Source organism: Cryptomeria japonica, chromosome 3, assembly GCF_030272615.1.
Source record: "Cryptomeria japonica chromosome 3, Sugi_1.0, whole genome shotgun sequence".
Taxonomy (NCBI): domain Eukaryota; kingdom Viridiplantae; phylum Streptophyta; class Pinopsida; order Cupressales; family Cupressaceae; genus Cryptomeria; species Cryptomeria japonica.
The window spans coordinates 4,027,798-4,050,833 of NC_081407.1; the positions used below are offsets into that span (position 1 = coordinate 4,027,798).

The window sequence follows — 23,036 nt, forward strand, 5'->3', positions numbered from 1 at the left end:
CACAAATCAGTACTTATCAAATCTTGCATTCAATCTAACATACATTAAATAAAATCTAATCTATTGTGTTGAAGAAATTGAAAACCTTGCTAATCATTCAGATAATAGAGATTACAAAGCCTAGAAGCACACAAGCAATATATTATCCAAAAATGACCTCTCACAACAATATTTCAAAAACCTCACTCTCCAAATGAGAGGACAAAACCTTATATAGTTGCACAAAAAGTTTTGAATGGCCGAGATCGAATAGTGATCAAGGGCCTAGATTGACCATTCATTAACTTTAATCAGATTTTTAATTATATTTTAATTTTAATTTTATTTTTTATTCTATTGTATTTTAATTTTATTATTATTATTTATAATGAAATCCTATACAAGGAGGGGACATTACCTTAGTGATGGCCGAAGACATTGATTATATTTATTTATCATTACTTATATTTGTACATCATTTTGTATGGTGGTGACTTAATGATGATGAGACACTAAGTTGTACTAATTGTATATCATATTTCATGCACTTATTTCCTGGATTTAAACACTTTTACATGTGAGATGTAATATGTCAATTGTATATATTGAAGATTATTCATTCATTTCCATATTTAGGTGAAAATTAGTTGTATATTTAATTTGTGTTAAAATTATAGCATCGACAAATAAAGAATCAACAATGAAATATATCAGCTTACCACCTCACTATTAATTATCATGATCGAATAAAGAATGCTTTCAATCTGCATGAATTAATATCGTATTGATTTCATTATCGATAGAGTAATGATCGATCAACATTGCTTACATTGTATATATGTCGAATACCTTTCTTATCGGCATATTAAACATATGTTAGTGACTACTTAACTAATAGTAAGTGACCGTTCATAAAACGGTATTCATAATACTGTTTAAGTGCCATCGATGAGGAGGCATGTCTTGAGCGGACATGCCTCCACTTTGAATATATGTGATTTATGATTCTAATGAAGACTGTGTTTTGCAGGTCCAAACAAGGCTGAGAATGTTCAATTTTAATTGCTCAATATTGCCTTATTGGGTCTACATATATACTTGTATCGGGGGGGGGGGATGTCTTGAGTGGACATGTCTCCACAAAGTGGAGGCATGTCCGCTCAAGACGTGCCTCCTCATCGATGGCACTTAAATAGTATTATGAATACTGTTTTATGAACGGTCACTTACTATTAGTTAAGTAGTCACTAACATATGTTTAATATGCCGATAAGAAAGATATTCAATGTATATACAATGTAAGCAATGTTGATCGATTATTACTCGATCAATAATGAAATCAATATGATATTAATTCATGCAGATCGGAAGCATTCTTTATTCGATCATGATAATTAATAGTGAGGTGGTAAACTGATATATTTCATTGCTGATTCTTTATCTGTCGATGCTATAATTTTAACACTCCCTCTTAGCTAGGGAAGATAAAGAGTAAGAATATTATAATGAACTCTGAAAATACATTACCATACTAATAGCTATCACATAACTCGTGATAAGAGTTATCACCTAATCTCGTGATATGAAGTATCACCTGCCTTGTGATACTAAAGGATATAATATATTCAAGAACATTACATTCTCCTCATATATCCTAGTTATGGTATGTGCACTGACATTAAGTCACATAATGTCTACCATAACAAATCATGACAAATCCACGAATAATGATATCAATCTACTGAACATTATAAGATCGTCACCTTATAGTGTCAAATACAAGTGCTCATTATCTAAAAGATCGTCACCTTTCAGAAATGTACACAGGGGGTGGGGCCCATAAAGTCATAGAGTCACACATATGACAAAAGAAGTTTACACATTAAACATCTTATATATTAGTACAGATAGATATAATACTTACATTTCAATCATACCAAGACTCTTTCTAAAGTGTTCAACTTTCACTCTGGAGAGAGGTTTGGTAAGTATGTCTGTTGTCTAATCTCCTGTACTGATATACTCCAACTAGATTACATTCCTTTCTACCATGTCTTTCACATAGTGCTAAGGAATCTCAATATGCTTAGATCTATCATGAAATACTGGATTCACTGAAAGCTTAATACAACTTTGATTATCACAATGGATAATAGTAGGTTTCAGAGGATCACCAAATAATCCCACAAGCAGTTTTCTGAGCCATACTGCTTCTCTTGTAGCCATAGAAGCTGCAATGTATTCGGCTTCTGTAGAACTCTAAGCCACTGAAGATTGTTTTCTGCTTATCCACGATATCATAGCCGATCCTAAACTGAAGCAACATCCTAAGGTGCTTTTCCAATCGGTCACGCTTCCAGCCCAATCTGAATTTGTGAATGCATGAAGATCTAAATCAACCTTTCCATATTTGAGACCATAATTAAGGGTACCTTGAAGGTACCTCATTATATGCTTCACGGCAACAAGATGTATCTCCTTGGGCTCACACATAAACTGACTCAAAGCATTCACAACATAACAGATATATGGTCTGTTGTTGACCAAGTACATCAAAGATCCAATCATCTGCCTATAGAGAGTTGGATATGCTAACTGAGAATCTGTTGCTGCTTCCTTCAATTTATGAAGATTTGTTTTCATGGGAGATGACATAGATCTACAATTCATCATTCCAAATCTCTTCAATATATCAAGGGTGTACTTCCCTTTGATTCAGAATAATGCCATTTGATTTATGCCAGACTTCTAATCCAAGGAAGTAGTGCAATAGACCTAAGTCCTTCATGTCAAACTTTGAGGCTAGATCCTTCTTACACTGATCAATAAGGTGATCCACTCCTATAATCAATAGATCATCAACATATAATATTAATATTAACATATCACCTTAGATTTTCTTGAAGTAGAGATTTGGGTCTGCATCATTTTTCGAGAAACCTAATCCCATGAGGTAACCATCAATTCTTTCATACCAAGCTCTAGGAGCCTGCTTAAGTCCATACAGGGCTTTCTTCAATTTACAAACATGTGACTCTGCATTGTGGATCTCGAATTCTTTAGGTTTCTCTAAGTAGACCTCTTCTTCAATAGTCCCATTTAAGAATGCAATTTTTACATCCATTTGATGGACTTTCCATCCTTTGGCTGCTGCAATGGCTAGAACTGCTCTGATTGAGGTATAGCGAGCAACTGGTGCAAAAGTTTCTTCATAATCAATTCCCTCCTTTTGTGAAAAACCTCTGGCTACAAATCTTGCTTTGTGTTTTTCTATACTGCCATCTGCAGCATGCTTGATTTTGAATAGCCACTTGGAAGAAACAGATTTCTCTTTTGGCCTAGGTACTATCTCCCACACATCATTTTTTAAGATGGATTGATACTCCTATGTCATGGCATCCTTCCATACTTGGTGTTGGAGAGCTTCTGTAACATTAGCAGGTTCTGATTTGATGAATTCACTCAGCAAAGCTACATAACTAGAGAATCTCTTAGGTCTTTTACTCTCTCTAAAAGTCCCTGATGGAGCTGCATAAGTCTTTGCTTCTTTCATTGTCTTAGACTTCAGGAGCCCAGAGTGGTCTCTTCTTAGGATTTTCTAATAGAATTTCTAGCTCTTTTAAAAGTTATGTCTTCCTCAAAAATTACATCTCTACTTAGTTCAATCTGTCTCTGACCAGGCACATATTCTATAAGCTTTGGAGGTTTCACTATAGCCTACAATAATACCTTTTCTCCCAGGAGGTTCTAGCTTAGTTCTTTTCTCTTTGGGCACATGAATGTAGACAGGACAACCAAATATCCTCAAGTGACTGATGTCTGGTTTTACACCAGAGAAAGCTTCTTCAAGAGTTTTGTCATCAATATGGGAGTGAGGACATATGTTCTGTATGTAAACAACAGTACTAGAGGCTTCTGCCCAAAGTGATGTTTCTATGTTTTGATCAAGTAACATTGCCCTAGCAGCTTCTACAATGGTTCTATTTTTCCTTTCAGCAACCCCGTTTTGTTGAGGGTTGTAGGGTACAGTGAACTCCCTCTTAATCCCAACATTTTTACAAAATTCTTTAAAAATATCTGATGTGTATTCTCTCCCATTGTCTGTCCTTAATGTTATAACTTTCCTCCCAAAAGAGTTTTCTGTAAGGGATTTGAATTCCTTAAACCTTCTAAGGATCTCAGATTCTTTACATTTGAGGAAATAGATCCAGGTCTTTCTAGAGAAGTCATCAACAAAGATTACATAATATAGGTAACCCCCTAAAGAAGGTACAGACATGGGTCCACATAAATCTGAGTGGACTAATTCTAATACATCATTTGTTTTACTAGAACTACTTTGGAAAGACCCTTTTGTGTTTTTCCCTAAGGCACACCCCTTGCATGCCCCTGAATGATATTGTTTGAGTTTGGGTACACCTTTGACTAGTTTTTCCATAGAAGATAGGGCACGGAAATGGAGGTGTCCTAATCTCCTATGCCGTATTTCATTAGACTCTGCAATTTCATGAATTAGGGCAAGATTTGGCTCAGTACATAATTTATATAGATATCCTTGTCTATAACCTATGGTTTGAACCTTCTTAATAGTAGAGTTCTTTGGCCATGCCAACACATTACTATCCATGAAGGTAGCCCTATATCCATTGTCTTCAAGTGCAGATATGGAAACCAAGTTCCTCTTGATACCTGGTACAAACAATACTCCAGTGAGTTGAATAGAGATACCGAACTTCAATTTGATGATACATGTTCCAACACCTCTGACTGGATGTGTAGAGTCATCTCCAATTGTCACTTCCTCATTAGTTTCTTTTACTATGGAGTCTAAGAGTTCCCTGAACCCAGTGATGTGCCTTGATGATCCACTATCTATAACTTAAGTGTTGGATTTATTTGATACTTGGTTTGAAAGTGCAGAGTAGGATACATATTTCTCGGATTCATGCTCTGTCTTAGACTTTCCTACTTTGGCAAATGATGCTTGTTGCTTTGTTCTATCAAGACATCTGATTGCATAGTGCCCATATTGATTGCATCTGAAACATTGGATTTGTGAAACATCTTTCTTGGATGAACCCTTCCCATGGTGGCTTTTCCTCTTCTTGAAGTGCTTCTTCTTTCCTCTCTTGTGAGAATTAGCATTCAAGACATGGACATCTTCATCTACAATCTTCTGATTGAATCCTTTCTTTGTTTGTCTCGATTCCTCTTGAAGGCAATCTGATCTTAGCCGGTCAAACTTTGGAAATTTAGACCTTGCACTAATGCCTTGAACAAATGTCTCCCAAGAATTTGGTAGACCATCTAAGGCAATAAGTGTTAGCTCCTTACTTTCAATCTGGTATCCAAGTGTTGATAGCTGATCTCTTAGTGTAGATATTCTCATAAAGTATGCGTTGATAGATTCTCCTTTGTTCATACTTATATGATTGATTTTTCTCTTTAGAGCCAAGGTCCTGCTGGAATTATTTATTTCATAAGTGCTTTCAAGTGACTTAAACATATGATATGTGGTCTCATGTTTTGTCAAGATTGGCACGATATGAACTCTAACTACATCAACTATGATTTTCATGGCCTTTTCATTTCCTTCAACCCATGTCGTCTTCTCAAGATCATTCTCCGATTCTGCTTTATTTTCTTTCACAAATGACTCAACTTTATTCTCTTTTAATATCATCATAATCCTAAACTTCCATGATGAGAAGCTATTTCCTCCTTCTAGCCTATCTTCAAATCTGATTACACTCACCATAGAGGAATGTGATGTACTTAGATTTAAATCTGAATATCTCAAGTTCGATCGCTGCTTGGATCCTCCTTAACCTAACTCTGATACCATGTTGAGACATGGACCAGCTAGGACTCGAATCTAGGACCTTCCATACGCTGCTGGAGTGCTCTACCACTGAGCTACTGGCCCCTCTTGGACCAGTCCATCGTCGGTCCGGGTGTGGCTTATTTCCAACACCAACAATTTGTGACATAGTTTTTGGGTATTATACCTTACATTTGGTATCAAACACTTGTTAATGCATGATAGCTTCGGTAAGATAAATGATTGAATGAGAGATAAATGAAGTCTCTCATTCAATCATTTATCATATCGATAACTATGATAAAAACCTTCAAGCAATTAATTCATCCTTGATAGCCATTCTACATTTGCATATAAACAACCTTTTGATAAATCACACTATGTATTTTGCTCATGTTAATCGATCTAATAAATCTTGCATTTAAATGTATATCGATTAACATAAATAATGATAACACCGATTAGTATATATATATCGAGTTGCATAATATTATATCGGGCTGCATATTATTATATCGGGATGCATACGACATATCGGGTGGCAATATAAAGGTCACCGATAGTTATCGGTGTGTTAGTCTACACCGATAGTTATCGATTGTCAAGACTAACATACCAATAACTATCGGCTGTTAGCATTGGGCAAATACCGATAGACTTCGGTTATAATACTAACCCACACTGATTAGTATTTACGCTGAAACATGCATTTGTTAGTATAAACAAAAGGGCACGATCAAGTAATGTCTTGATCGGTCATGACTGATCAAGGCATTGCTTGACCATGTCCCATTTGTTATATATTTATATTGAGTGGCATCCGTGAGATAGTATATAGAAAAAATAAATGCTCTTCTCACCTGCCATACAAAAGAAGATAGTCAGATTTATATTTTAATCAGTAATACATAGAACAAGATAATTTTAATTCTGATCCTTAAATTTAACATGGTATCAGAGCCAGGTTTCCTTCTATAAAGCCTAACCGCTTGAAGGAAGATCCGATTAAGATCAGATTGATATCTCCTTGAAAGTTTGTATTTTAAAATGACGAATGGAGTCAAATTCGAAGACAGACTTGAAGGTGCCTCAAACTATAATTCATGGAAACTACGAATGATGTTGGTACTAAGAAAGAATGAGTTAAACACAATAATAGAGAATCCTTCTAAACCTGATGGAAAAGACGAACAGAGTCAGTGGGAAAAGAACAATATTAAAGCAATGGAGTTACTAGTAGATGGATTAAAGAGTCATCTACTACCTATCATTACAAGGTTAGATTCTACATATACATGTTCAAAGCCTTGAAAGACATGTTTGAGATTAACAACACGAGCAGAATCCTTACACTTAAAAATCAACTTTCTAATATTAAAATGAGTAAAGAAGAGAGTATCATTTCATATTTTATGAGGATAACAAAATTAAGGAACCAGCTCTCATCAATTGGTCACATTTATGATAATAAAGAGCTAACTATGATAACTCTAAATGGGCTCCCTATCTCATGGGAAAACTTTAGACAAGGATTAGTGCTCGATCCAAAATTCCCAAATTTGATAGACTAAAAGCTGACTGCATTAAAGAAGAGTGTAACCTAATATCAAGAGGCATCATGAAACCTGTTGATGAAGATGTTCAAGTTCTAGTCTCTAGTTTGAAAAGGAAAAAGGACAAAAAGACATATGGTAATCGATCATTCAAGAAGCCTAGAGACTCCTCTAAAGTACAATGTTTCATATGTGACGAATATGGCCACATTGCAAGAACTTGTCCTCTCAAACTTAAACTACAAGCGTCCCTTGCTGAAGACAGAAATTCAGACATATGTTCAGAAAAATACGTTCTCTAGAAGAAACTCAAGATACCTTGTGATTGAGAGGGAGCTTACTAATAAAGATTGAGCACTTCTGAGTTAAAAATTGTAAATATTAATTATTTTATGGGCCCTGTGTAAATCATAAGGAAGTGACAACTTCCAAATGATTTCCACTTGTATTTTTGAGGTTATTGGAAGGTGACGATCTTACAATAACTCGAGATTATGGATAGAATCGCCGACTGAGGCAATCCACGTAAGAGCTTGTGGATAAAATCGCCGACTGAGGCAATCCACCCAAGAGCTCATGGATAGAATCGCCGACTGAGGCAATCCACGTGAGAGGCCATGGATAGAATCGCTGACTGAGGCAATGCACGTAAGAGCTTGTGGATAGAATCGCCAACTGAGGCAATCCACATGAGAGCTCATGGATAGAATCGCCGACTGAGGCAATCCATGTGAGAGCTCATGGATAGAATCGCCGACTAAGGCAATCCACACGAGCTTGTGGATAGAATCGCTGACTGAGGCAATCCACACAAGAGCTTATGGATAGATTGTGGATAGAATCGCCGACAGAGGCAATTCACATCTTGAAACTATGGTCCCAAGATAAGCATCATACGATTTATGAATATTGCTCCCAATACCTTTTATCTTATCTAGCTAAGAGGGAGTGTTAATGCATGATAGCTTCGATAAGATAAATGATTGAATGAGAGATAAATGAAGTCTCTCATTCAATCATTTATCATATCGATAACTATGATAAAAACCTTCAAGCAATTAATTCATCCTTGATAGCCATTCTACATTTGCATATAAACAACCTTTTGATAAATCACACTATGTATTTTGCTCATGTTAATCGATCTAATAAATCTTGCATTTAAATGTATATCGATTAACATATATAATGATAACATTGATTAATATATATATATCGAGTTGCATAATATTATATCGGGCTGCATATTATTATATCGGGATGCATACGATATATCGGGTGGCAATATAAAGGTCACCGATAGTTATCGGTGTGTTAGTCTACACCGATAGTTATCGGTTGTCAAGACTAACATACCAATAACTATCGGCTGTTAGCATTGGGCAAATACCGATAGACTTCGGTTATAATACTAACCCAAACCGATTAGTATTTACGGTGAAACATGCATTTGTTAGTATAAACAAAAGGGCACGATCAAGTAATGTCTTGATCGGTCATGACCGATCAAGGCATTGCTTGACCGTGTCCCATTTGTTATATATTTATATTGAGTGGCATCCGTGAGATAGTATATAGAAAAAATAAATGCTCTTCTCACCTGCCATACAAAAGAAGATAGTCAGATTTATATTTTAATCAGTAATACATAGAACAAGATAATTTTAATTCTGATCCTTAAATTTAACAACACTAAGATGCAAACCTTAATGGTGGACAATACATAAACAATCATGGTGAACAATAGAAACGATGGTGAACGCAGTGGGAAAAACAATGAGTAAAATGATAGGTTGGACCAAATCTTCAACCTCTTGACCAAACAAAGAGCCAAAATGGACAATTCAGAGCAAGAGGTCAAAGAAAATTGAGGAGATCAAAACCAAAATGAGAATCCAAGGAATGAGGGATGAAACCAAGAGAATTAAGACAATGGAAATAATCAGGTAGAATTGCAAAAGAACTAGGTAAGGACCTCAAGAGGATTGCACCACCCAAATTTGATGGCAAAACCATTGGAGATGGAGTGAAAGCTTGGATCATTGAGATGGAGAAGTACTTTGAGCTTCGTATTCTATCCAATGAGACCAAGGCTATGTGGGTTGCATATCGACTCATTGGTGAAGCAAAAACTTGGTGGGACAATGAAAAAGATGAGAAGAAGCTACTGCCAAGGGTCACTTAGGAACTCTTCCTCCAACTTTTCAGGAAGAGGTGGTTACCTCTTCTTTGACAATAAGATGATATAATTTCAGAACTTGACCCAAGGTGGCTTGATAGTCACTCAATTTTGGGAAAAGTTGACCAATTTGCTTAAGTGTGTACCACACTATCAGGTGATGAATGATTCTGAGTCTGAAAGTTCAAAGGGCAAAGGAGTAAATGAGTGTGAGCTAATATCAAATACCAGTGATATTTTCCAAATCTGCACATATTAGTTGTATTTCGTTTTTTGATTGTATGCAATATATGCTGAAAGTTAGGAGAATAGTTTTTGGCTTAATGTAGTCTGCTCTAGCAAACATTTCTATGCAATGTATCTTGCAATGTTTATGGAAAAGAACGAATGAAATTTGAAAATAAATCCAACAGGCAAACTGTTACGATCCATTTCTGTTGGCATTCAAACTTGCAAACATTTTCAAAACAAAATCAAGGGTATATATATTACATTTCATTTGAAATAAGATACATGTTGGTCAATTAGATTTATTAAAATATCACTCCAAGTGGAAAAGTTATTTTTTTATAATTAATTAGTAAACATGAAAGTAATTCCAAATCACTAACCTGTTGCCAAGCTTGAATAGACTGGGCTCGCTTATCTACACGCCCAATTAAAGCATCACGAATAGGAGGAGGAAAATGTCGTATTGTTTTTTCTGACCAAATGTGTTGACTTGTCCCTAACAATTGTTCTAATAATGGCTGAAGGAAAACCATTTGCTCAAATTCTGCAACTCCACGAGTCTTTATAGTGATAGCAAGATTTATCACCATTATCCTATTCAAGGTCTCTGTGAGCTCTGTTGGGCCCTGTTAAATGCATCATCCAATCAATGAAAGTGAAAAGAAAAAATTAATAACAAAACAATTACTTAACAATTCTTTCATGTTATTTTCACCTTGAAATCTTTCTTCAAAAGAATAATATCCCGCAAAGAAAGGATTAAGTTGATGCATAGGTTTTCTGCCAGCCTGAAAAGGCGATGCTCACCACGTTTCCCCTTAAACGTGACGATTATCTTTACAACATCATAAAAAAGAGGCTTCACTTTCCCATGATACCTAGAAAAAAAAAATCAAACATGTTAAGCTTGTTAATGATGAGAAATTTTAACACCAAGAAGTAATCAATGAGTAGATGGGGCAGTTAGATCATATTTGATCCAGCATTTTGTAGCATTTAAATCATTGAAATCAACCAAGCAACAGGTATACAGTTCACGCTATTTTAAAATATTTTCAGACAATACAAGTAGTTACATGAGACTATAACATATTCCATCACGTTGAAAGAACAAAAATTGACTTGCAAAAGTAGATATCGTACCACACCTGAGATATACTTTACACAAATTAATGGCACTAATCTTTAAAAAAAAATATTCGGTGGTTCCTTATAAATAGCAATTTCATAAATAAATATTAATAAATAGTGACAGAAACTACACTATCTTATTATCTGAAATCTGATAAAGCATATTGCATTCATATCAAAGTCCTCCTTTCATGTCACACATATACAAGCAACAATTTGGCTGATTAACTAAAGAAAGCTTGTCTCAATTAATCATTCAAACATTAAGTCTTTATCCCTCAAAAGGATCATAAAGGTCATTAGATGTAATGTCCCCTTCTCATTGACGACCTTCCAGTGGTCCATTAGCCTATCCCTGAGACCCGTAGGCTAGGTGGAATGAAGAATGAGGGGTCCAGAATTGATGAAACGAGGACTTACTATTTATAGTAAGTCAAGGAATGGCTATTCTGGTCATACTGTCCTACTGAGCTCTCCTTACTCTGTCTCTGAGCGCGAAGATCATGCTTTTCGGAGCATTAGTTCTTGACTTACTATTTTTAGTAAGTGACAGTGTGGCATAATTCTATTTTTGGCAATGGACAGGGTCCTGATTCTGGAGCAGTACAGTGGTCTTCCTGGCTCAGTTTCATCCTGGTTATGATAATAATTAGTACGGGAGTCTTATGTGACACGATTAAATATTAATTCCTTATCCTAAGGTTTAATATTTAATTAATCTGTTTAATTGCTATTGATTATCGAATTTGGGATTAATGTCTATATTCTCCTAAGTATTTGGCGAATTTCATGCTTAATTAAGAGATGTCGAATTATTTGAGAGAGATATTATTTTAATGACTTATCTCTAATATTTGCCAAAGTGTAACGTGGGTCCATGCCTTGGGCGTGAAGTTTGACTTGTGGGAAATGGCGCTACACTTGGTGACCACATGTGGTGGAATGAAATGCAAATGAAAGGCGTTGAATTTGAAGGAATTTGCATTTGGGTTTGAGGTGTGTGAAGTTATAAATATGAGGCTTGGGCTTCCATTTGCACCATCTTGAAAAATTGTAATGTTATGCTGCCGGTTTGGCGACAGAACTTGAGGCTTCAGAGTGCATCTCCCTAGTGCTACTCGGTTTCGTACTTGAAATACAGTACCTAGCTGTGCATTGTATTCTTTACATTCTCAGAGTTTGCTTAGACATTTTTGGTGTTGAAATGATGCTGGAGACTTGCTGGTTTGCCTGTGGCTGAAGTATCTTTTCGCTCATACCTCTCTACTGGAGCGAGTGACGATTATGGGTATCATCTCCTTTTTTCTTCCCAGCATTGGCAATCAACTTTGTAAGTTTACAGCTTGATTGATTTAGTTTTGAATTTATTGTGCCAAATCGAAATTCCTAGGTATGGTGTGGGTTTCTAATATTGCATTGGGATGCATGCAAATTAAATAAGGGTTGTTTGGGTTGTGGCTTTAATTGGTTGTCATTGCACATGTTATATGGTGGGTTTTGGACTGGTTTGAGTTGATTCGGATGTAAAATGAGGGAGTTATGAGCATTCTAGCATTTCCATAGGTTGTTGATTTGTAATTCCAGCCTGCAGTTTGGATGTAGTAGAATTTCATTGTTCGTAATATTATAATCTGCATCACTCTTCTCATCTTCTCTCTATTTTGTAAGGTTGTTTCAGTAGTACTGATCAATCATTCTTCTTGTCCTTATTTGTAATTCCCACTACATAAGTGGAAGAGGCTGGCTTAGCCGCCTTCTTGCTTTGAATTCAGTTTATGTACTCAGTCCTCCCACTGAATAAGTGGTCGAGTGATATGTTTAATGCAATTGTCCTCCCGCTGAAATATGCGTAGAGTGATAACTTAATGTAATGTCCTCCCGCTGAAATAGGAGGTAGAGTGATTGAATTTCAGTTTCTTGTCATTTTCCCTTGGCTGGTTTACCGCCAAGAGTTTGGTTTCTATCCTGCTGGATAAGCAGAAGGGGTTGGCTTGCCGCCTAGGCATTGTAATTTCAGTTTGATTTCTGGTGCTAACGATCCCCAGAACATCGTATGCTCTCACCCTCCCAGATTGGGCTCTCGGTGAACAAAAGGTGGAAGGGTTCCCTTTTAGCAGTTTGGATTATTTCTCTAACCTTAACGGGTTGTGGTGTTTGCTTGTAACTCTTATTGTTAAAAAACAAAAAAAAATTACTGTGATATACATTAGATTGGGATTTTATTTTTCATTTCTGTTGTGACCATTTCACACATTGCCCCATGCAAATGGGGGCCCCTTCTTTTTGCTCGTTTTGCCTGTTCTTTTTCTCTGCTTTTTAGGGTTTTGGTAGTTTGTTAGTTGTCTGGATTTAAGGGTCAAGCCTTAGGGTTTCTATTTTGTCGTTTTTAGGCCAAAATCCAGTCAATCTTGAGAGTTTTTCAAGCTTCCTTTCGTAGGATGCAATTTTGAATAAAGTGAATTCGCCAGAGGCTAAGTGAGTTGGTCTATTTTCAATTGGAATTTTGAATGAAGAGTCTAAATTTGTCTAAAGTGTGAATGATGAAATTGCGAATTTTGTCCAATTGAGTGATTTTGACCAAATTTTGAAAATTTTGATATTTGATCCTGGGCATTGGAAATGATTTGTTTTTGCCTTGGGAAGTGATTAAAATCCCAAAATCTTGATATTTTGGCCTGTAGGAGCAAAATCGCTCCTGTCCCTCAGTGAAGGACCGGAGCTCGTTTTCAAAAATCTTACTGTCCTTGCAGGATCCAAATGAATTTCAAAGTGGAAGTGATAAAGGGAGGCATAATCTTTCCGTTGAATATAATTTGAAGAATTTCACAAGCGTGGAAATGTCCCAGGAGTAAAAATCGCTCCTGTCCCTCAGTGAAGGACCGAAGCTCAAAATCAAACATTGCCTTGTCCTTGCAGGATTTGAACAACTTGACGATTTGAAGAGATCAAAGGAGATGTTTTATCAATTGAATATAACTTGAAGTGCCTTCGTGAAGGAAAACGGACCAAAAATGCAAAGTTCGCTCCTGTCCCTCAGTCAGGGACCAGGGCGAAATTCAGTGTAGCTCCCGTCCCTCTCCCAGGGACCAGAGCGAAATTCCTCATAGGGCAAAATTTGGGTGAAGATTGAGCAAGTTTTGAGTTTGAAGCAAGAAAGGAGGATGAAATGAACCCGTTGAATACAAATTGAAGATTACAAGACATCAATAGGAGACTCAAATTGGCCTAGGCGCTCCTGTCCCTCAGTCAAGGACCAAAGCGATTTTTGCCTTAGGTCAATTTCCTGCCAAGTTTGAATGAATTCCAAGCCATGAATGAATGAAAGGATGCATTACAAGACCGTTGAAGATAAAATTGGAAGTTGGCAAAGTGTGATGGAGACTACAAGTCTAAATTCGCTCCTGTCCCTCAGTCAAGGACCAGGGCGATATGTTAGTTATGATGCCTTTCCTCCAAGTTCAAACCACTCCAAGTCAAGGTGAAAGGTGGCAAGGACATTTTGAAGCGTCTCAATGAAGAACGAAGTATCAAAGGTCGCCAATATTGAAAGAATTGCACCAAATATCCTAGTTCGCTCCTGTCCCTCAGGCAGGGACCAGAGCGAAAGTGTTCAAATGAGGCCAAGTTTGGATTACTATCACATTTTGAATATTTGAAGGGGAGTGAGGAACATCGTTTTGCACTTTGAAGACAATTACAAGTTAAGATGAGGGAAAATTTTCATTATATACCCAAAATCGCTCTTGTCCCTCAGGCAGGGACCAGAGCGAAATCTTCACAAAGGCTTAGATTTTGAAAATTGATCGCGTATCAAGTGACCAAGAGAGATCAAAGGACTTTATTTTGCACGATGAAAGCAATGGCAAGTTGATGAAAGCAAGCATGAGCCCAGGACATTGAAGTTCGCTCCTGTCCCTCACCAAGGAACCAGGGCGATAATCTATTTAAGCATCAAAGTGCCTTGTAAAAACCAAGTGAAGTAAAGGTAGAATGAAGAAACAACGTTCTTGTTTGCCTTATGATAAAGATTGGTGATCGAACAAGCAAGATCAAGGAGAAAACACCTAGATCGCTCCTGTCCCTCTCTAAGGGACCAGGGCGATATCACCTCAGGAGGCATTCATTTACAAGGTCAAGTTAACCAAGTTTGAAATTCCTAGCAAAAATGCCAATTTCAACATAAGGATGGAGATTTTGAACGTCAAAAACACGAGATTCCAGGCTGAAATGGTAGATCGCTCCTGTCCCTCAGTCAGGGACCTGGGCGATGAGGTTTGTACTTTTCCACCTTCAAATTTTGGCGCTAACAAACATTTTTTGAATTTATTTTAAATGCTAAAAATCGGCAAGTTTGAAAATTCAATTAAATAGCATTTAAAATTGTGCTAAAACATTAATTAATTGATTTTTGCCTTTTAAAAAATCGAGTTTATTAATTAAAAAACGATGGCATCTAATTAATTAATTATTATTTTATATAATAAAAAATGGCGCTTGGATATTTAATTAATTAATTTTGCCTATTTAAAAATCGAAAAAATTAATTATAAAGGCAATTAATTAATTTATTATTATAAAAAAATGGAGCGTTTGGATTTATTTTATAAAAGTCGGCCTTTGTTATTTATTTAAAAATCATTTTAATTTCTTTATTTTGGCAAAGTCGGCCTAGAGGTGAATATGAGGTGAGCGCTTATAAAGGGAGGGTGAAAATTTTCATTTTCACATTATCATTTTATCATCTCACATGCGATCTTGGAAGGAGAAGTGCGAATTGTGTTCAAGGTGCGAATTTCTATCCAAAGGTGGTGCGAAGCATCATTCAAAGGAGGTGCGAACCTTAGTTTCTATATTGAGCGAACTTGCCAAGGACACTGAAGATCACGTCAAAGACATCCCCAAGGGTGGCCAATTGATAAAGAGGACGTTCATTTGAAGGAGATCACGTTGAAGCCATCTAATTTCGATTTTTGCCTAGGCGATTCTCTTTATTTTGCATTTTAGAGTTAGCTCTCAAGTGAGGTATGGCGATGTGGTCCCTTGTTTTGAATTTTGAATTTTGATCGTCATAGCTTCAAATTTTGAATTTTGAAATTTTGAATTCCAGTAGCTCAATCGTTTTTAGGAAATGATAACTCAAGGACTTATCATGAGGTTTCCTAAAATTAATCTAATCTATGTTATGCATTGCAATATCTAGTTACTTGTTATGAAATGTTGTGTAGGTATGGCGACCCCGAAGACGGGAGCATCCACCAGTCGTCCAGCTCTCATGAAGGAAGATCAAAAGACCGAAGAAGTGGAGACCAAGATCGTGTCTAAATGGAGCAACATTGGAGATACTAACTTGGGCAACTTCAGCACAGAAGTTTCGAGAGGTCCCTTACATTGGCAAGCCATCACCTGTTGCCAGGAGGATAATCGAAAGTGGCATCATTAAGGCGGCCGACTTCCCTCCAGCAGTACAGTGCCATGAGTTGATGATCGAGTGTGCTCGTCATTATGATCCTCAATCCAGAACAATCGTGTCCAAGGAAGGAAACACTTTAGCTTATCTTTCAGAAGAAGCTATAAGTGAGGCTTTCCATCTTCCAGAGCACAGGGATATGGTCTACAAGAGCATAGAAGGAGCCAGGTCAATGTACGAAGATGATCCAGATGCTTGCCTAAGCATCATTAACAAGAACTGGTTACTCAAGAGTCGTCCTCGCCTGAGCAAGATCCCGAACACACCACATAGGATTGATTTCCAAGAGGAGTACAGAGATTTGATTACAATGCTCAACCGAGTCACAGGAGCTCCTCAAGCCTTCTACTTTGAGAGGTGGATGTTCTACTTCATTCAGGTGATAGTTCAGGGAAAAGGAACAATTCATTGGGCCAGAAAGATTAGCCATTGCTTGGACGTACAGTTGAGGAGACTAAAAGCTACCAAGTCCTTCCACATGAGTTCATACGTTGTATATGCCTTAATCAGGAGCTTTGAGTATGCAGGACTACCTCACAGAGGAGTGATTGGAAGAGGACCCGACGAGGTCAGAGTTTGTGATTCCTATGTCCACTTGCATCATCCGCCAGGAAGCGACTACAAGTTAGTTAATGATACCTTCACGATGAACATCACAAGGACGTTGCAAGGTGGGATTCACAACAGATTATCACAGGATGCACAGGAACTAGTAAAGAGGTACGGTGCTTGGTTTATCCAATTTTCGAAGTTTACTTATATCAGAGTTCATGGATGTCCTTCACCTCCATACATGTTGCCGAGATATCCGACAGACAGAATAGTGTTACTTGAGGTAACAAGACAATTGGCAGCTTATGCGAAGGCATTCAGACACAGACATGGAAATGGAGTTCCTGTACCTATCATCTTAGGCAATTCAGTTGAGGTATGTCCTAATGCTTTAGCCATGGATGACGCAGAGAAGGAGTTAGCTTTGTATTCTTTTTCATCCTTTGCTTTAAGAGAAAGCTTTGATCCACATGGATATATAGAGGAGACAGTCGGTAGGAAGTTTAAGCATGAATTTCAGATAGAAGATTTTATGATGAATCTCTTAGACGATCTTGAAGTGAAAAGAAAGATGCATTCTAGATTGCCTTTGGATTTCATCAGGAAATGCAAGATTTACAGAGTGGCCGACCAAGCTCAGGACAGTGGCAGACATCTCCAGTCATCCTATGATCGAGAAAGCAAATCAGTAAAGTTAGATTGGAATGAGCCCGAGGTCGTGGATCTAGATGCTTTGATGGCTCCAGTCTTGTCTTGTACTCGCAGATGGGTTGATGTGCAGCATCAGAAGTTGAGAGAGCAAGGCATAGCTATGACTTTCACTTTGGAAGAGAAACCAGCCGAAGGTGGAGCTAGTGTGAGCGAAGGTAATCCTAATCCCAGAAATACAAATGAAGGCAATCTTCGAAGTGCAAGTGAAGGCGATCTCCATCCAAGAGGCTCGAAGAGGAAAGAGAGACCTGAAAAGAGAGGATCTTCCAAGAAGAAGCAAGGGGCCAACCGAGATCGTTCATCCGGCACATCTTCTCGACCTGAGAAGAGGACACTTGAAGTGGAAGATTCTATGGAGTCAATGGTACAGAATGATAAAGAAGGACAGGCAACAGGTGGATCTCTTCAAGACAATGAGTTGCATGAAGATGGGGAAGATAATGAAGTAACATCTCCTCCCAGAGAAGAAGAATTGCCCAAGGAAATACAGGTTAAAGAGACAAGATCTGCCATCCCAGATTGGTTGAAGGAAAGATTAACTAAGGTGATCGTGATTGAAGACGAAGACAATGTAATTGACTTGGAGAGCCTTGTTGGACATTCCCAGGAAGTGACAGAAAAGAGGAAGGCTACCAAGATGTCCAAGATGATTAGAGATGAAACTGGATCCAGAAAATTGCAGATAGCTACACCGGCAGTGGACAAGTATGAAGGTGAGATCTTAGCAGAGGAATATGATATAGAGACATTTGAGCTAGGTCCATCCACAGCCGAGCAGACACTAGATGATGCCACCGATTCATTTGAGGCCTTGAAAGACAAGCTTAGGGAAGAAATGGAGAAGAATAGGAAGCTTGAGAGAGAGGTTGGTGCATGGAGAACATATTTCAGCCATCTCAATCAACCTTTAGGACGTCAGGATCCAGCAAGATCACCCATATAGGCACTTCCCCTTCAATCAATTGGTGAGGCAGAGAGATTCAGGAGTATGGTCCAGCGTATGAGTACTTGGATGGACAAATCTCATACAGTTGCCATAGAATTTACAACAAGGATGATGAAGACTATTCATAGGGCTATCTAGGTTCTTGAGATTATCCACAATTTGATGATAACAGTAGCTGCTTTTGCTCATACCAAAGAGGTTATCATTCCTGTCTTGAAGGTAATCAGACAAACATCGAGGAAGGTCTTAGCACAGGAAAAGATCATGGATGGAGGACCTCATAGTTTGCTTCAGTGGTCAACCTTACTCCAGATGAAGGAAGTTCTCTTTGAGGACATCAGTGCTAGATGTAGCCATGTTGAGGAGGTGATCAATCCGATCCAGGACAGAGTATTTGAGGTACTACGTACCATTCTTGGCAGGAGGATCGAAGTTGAGACAGATGTGGATTTGCAGGAATTGGAGGATAGAATCAAGGTCATCTTTTGCAAGGACGCTAATATCACAGATGAGCAACAGGACCAGATGTTTGCTACCATGCTCCTGATCGAAAAGACTAAGGAACTTGAACTTACATGGGACGCAACTCTTCTAGATGCATTTGATCAGGTCATCCACTTGGAAGAAAGAATGAAGAATCTTCCCGAGATTCCAATTGCTGAGATCGAAGGAATCGTGTCAAGATTCATTGCATATGCTAAAAAAGAGAATTGGAAAGGGAATAAGATTCTAGATGAGAGGTTGTTATAGATGACATGGCACCTTAGTTGTCATTGGTTTATGTCTCCTAGATTTTCGTGCCAAATTTAATAATTGGCTATGCATTTAATGTTGTGCAATAAAAGGGGAACTTTTGTAACAAACCCTAATTAGGGTTTAGGTGTCATGATCTTGACCGTTGATCTGCTTTTGATCTGGACCATTCATTGTAATTGAGGATGCTATTTATACCCTCATTTCATTTCATTTTCATAAGAAGAATTAGATGTAAGAAGAAGATTAGATTATTGATGAGAGATTAGAGCTTAGAAGCAATTTACTTTTTGTAGCAAGATTGAGCTTTGAAGAAAGAATTCAAACAATTGTTGTACATGATGACTTTGAAATCAATGAAATATTGAAGTTATGGTGTTTTGTTGCAATTTTCTTGGTTATCTTCATGGTTGTTCAATTTTCTTGAATCATTCTCAATCAAAGTAGTGTGTTAATTCGAAGGACAAAGTGTTGGACTTGATCTTTGGTAGGATTCGCTTTCCAAACCACTAGCTTCTTGCTGATTGTAGGAACGCCTTGCATGGTCAACTGGAGAATACTCGAATCACTTAACCTTCAATCGTTATTGTATCTTGGATATGTACCTTCGTGGTAGTGTCTTTAATCTTTGGTGTGTTGAAGAACCATTTGTTACCTTAGAAGATCGCATCAATTTCAATTGAGTTGTTACTTTATGGCAAAATTGAAGTTGGTAGAATCTTGCCAAGTCTTGTCCACATGAAGTCATTCTTAGGGTTAGACTAGATTAGACCTCTTGCAAAACCCTATCCTTTTGTTATTTCTTTTTGTAAAAGATTCTTTAGTTTAGTAAAATTTTCGGCAACGTAAGGCCCCTTGAGGACACAGCAAATCACAACGACCACTGGTGCTTATCCACACGTAGAGACCCTACCAAAAAGAACATTGGAGTCATCCTAACTGATCCTTCCTGCGAAATCTTCAGCAGTTAGCGACTTTATTCAAGAGAGGATAAGATGCCTTTGGGTATTTTATTCTGTGTATGATTGTGTATGAAATACACGTCAACAATTTCATAGCAAAATATCTCCCAAATTTAGCAGTCTTAGGAAAATAAATTTTCATGGTAGAAAGAAAAATTGTTATGACCCCATAGGAGCTACAAAAGGATGAACTCAAACATGGTATAATCAATTCATCAAAATATTTTGTGATTATTACATTTATACAAATCTCCAAAAATTTAACATTTGCTTCACATGGTAAATAGTGTTACAGCTACCTTCCTACTTGACTCCGTTGAGCATTAATTTGTCTCTAGAATGTTTGATGAGATTTTACATTATTCTCCACTCCTAATTCAAAATTGATTAGCAAGGGTGAAATTTCGAAGTGTCCAGAAAACACTCTAGTAAGGCAACATACTGGGAATGATGTTAAGATGACAAAGCAGATCCAACAAGAAGGAAGCTCCTTAAAATAATATTACAACAGATAAAAACAAAGAAAGCACCTTTAAGATGATGGTACAGCATATGAAAACCACGGAAGCACACCTAGATGGTGGTAAAAAAGCTGATAGTATGCACCCAAACATGAAGACCCGTTATGGTATATCTCCTCTTTTTTAAATTTATGAAAATAATTAAATAATTAAATTTTTAAGTACTTTCATATCAAAAAGACAGTTTATATTTAGTTATTTAAAAAGTCAATGTAAGTTGATAAAGTGATGTTAGACCCACAGTGCAAAAAGATGAGTCAAAGGCCATTTAATGTATTTTTTATAATTTTAAAGAAATAATTTATTTTTTTAAATAATAAAAAGGAAGAATGTCTTCGAAAAGAGAATGCATGCTTTTTGAAACAATTTCATTTTTAAAGAGTGAACATACATTCTTCTTATCTTCCCAAAGATGAAACCCTCCTAATTTTCAGCTTGATGTGAGATTTTCAGTGTTTTTTCTTTTTTTGCATGTGCATATTTATAGTGCGAAGTTTCTAGAATAAAGGATTGATCATTTTATGTTTTTGGGATTTTGTTTACAATACTAATATTTAATATTTAATACTCTGTGGAGCTTATATATTTTCTGGTCGTACTAGTTTTGGCCGTACTATTTTGCAGGAGCTTGTTTGAGGAATCACAGCCCATTGAACCATCAAAGTACTATTCCAAGTTAGTTGTATTAATTGGAGGGACAATTAAGTCTATTGTTTTATGATTGGGTTAAAATTGCAGCACTCTGTGTTTTCTGCAATGGCTCATACATATCAAGTCTACCCATACAAACTTGGAAGGATATTGACTTTATCTACAACCAAAAGTGGGGGCCAAATCTGAGGCATATCAGATTTTGGTAATTAAATAAGTTTCACTTAAAGTTGTCATATGACTCTGCAACTGTATTTCGAGGGACTTTATTCTAGCAGCCATACCACCTCTATAAACTCTTAAAAAGAAAATTAAAAGTAAAGGCCTGGGGGACCAACCACAACCTACAAGAAGGGAATTGGTAACTGCCGCTAAGCGAATCGCAGCTTTGGAGAGAGAGCAGTTTAATAATTTTAAATTCATTGTCTCCAAAATTCTAATCACCCCTTATTTTTATGTCGTGGAGAAAACATCTATGGAAGATATATGTTGCAATTTATACTTCTTAATTCCTTAATTTCAAACAAAGCTTGCAATGGTAGAATTTTAAGGAAAATAATATTGCTAATTCAAGCTATCAAATATATTAAATCTGTCATACAATATAAATCTAGTTAGAGGAGTTTGCAACATTGATTCAGATATTAAGAAGCTAGTATATTTGATTGTAAGAAGGGCAGACGCAAGATTAGACAATGATGATCAGTGTTGAAGTCAATATCTATTGCCACATCTTTCTTTGCCTCACTTTTGATTTTGAGCAATTATTTCATGTGCTATTTTTATAGTCGCATATCAACTATTTGAGGAAATGCCTTATTTCTAAATGTTGGTTACCTCAAGTTTTTGAGAAGAGAACGGCAAGGGAGGAGGGCAAACGTTGTAATGTCTTCTATTGGCACTTTGTCAATTCATATACATTTAGTCAGTTTCCAAATCTTTCGAGTGCTAACCGATTAGATAGAGAGAACTCTAACATTCTTAGAAAAGCATTTGATCAGTCTTGTTGAAGAATTGTTTTAGGATTTGAGTTCAGTTGGTTAGATGGAGTCCTTTGATGCTTTTGAAGTCAATTTTCAACATTCTCCGAACTTCTTGGAGTAGGCTATTTTTAAAAAGTCACGCAATCACCTCCAATCATCGTCCCTAGTATTTACACTTCTTTCATATAAAATGTAAGCAAATTACAAATTGTTATGTGGTACATTTAACTTCCTCATTTTCCGTAGCCAAAGGCACAAAACAGATAAAATCCATCTCTAGTATTTATACGTCTTTCAAGACAGAGCACGGAATAACATATAAAGTATTTTTGATATGTACTATATTATGCAGGCTTGATAAGTGATCATTTTGACCAATGTCGTAGACACCATCCCTTCGTTATAGCGTAGTAATAGAATGCTATTGCGCATTTAGCCCACTAAGATCACCGTCCTCTTTCTTTTGATTTCTCTGGACAATCACATCCATGGAATTAAATATAATTAGTTAATATTAACTATTATTTTACTCCCTATCATTTTAAAGATTTTCGCCCAACATTTTGTTCATCATTAAATTTATCATACCATGATAT

General features: G+C 36.9%; 1 protein-coding gene across 3 annotated transcripts in view; it reads right to left on the reverse strand.

Annotated features, from left to right (window-relative positions):
- Positions 1-23,036, reverse strand: part of LOC131041182 (mediator of RNA polymerase II transcription subunit 23) — a 316,846-nt gene that overhangs the window by 62,037 nt on the left and 231,773 nt on the right. For all 3 annotated transcript variants that reach the window (XM_057974180.2, XM_057974179.2, XM_057974182.2), the window contains 2 exons: positions 10,479-10,641; positions 10,144-10,389 (listed from right to left, as the gene is read on the reverse strand). In XM_057974180.2, coding sequence (XP_057830163.2) covers positions 10,144-10,389; positions 10,479-10,641 — 409 coding nt within the window. The remainder of the gene's footprint in view (positions 1-10,143; positions 10,390-10,478; positions 10,642-23,036) is intronic.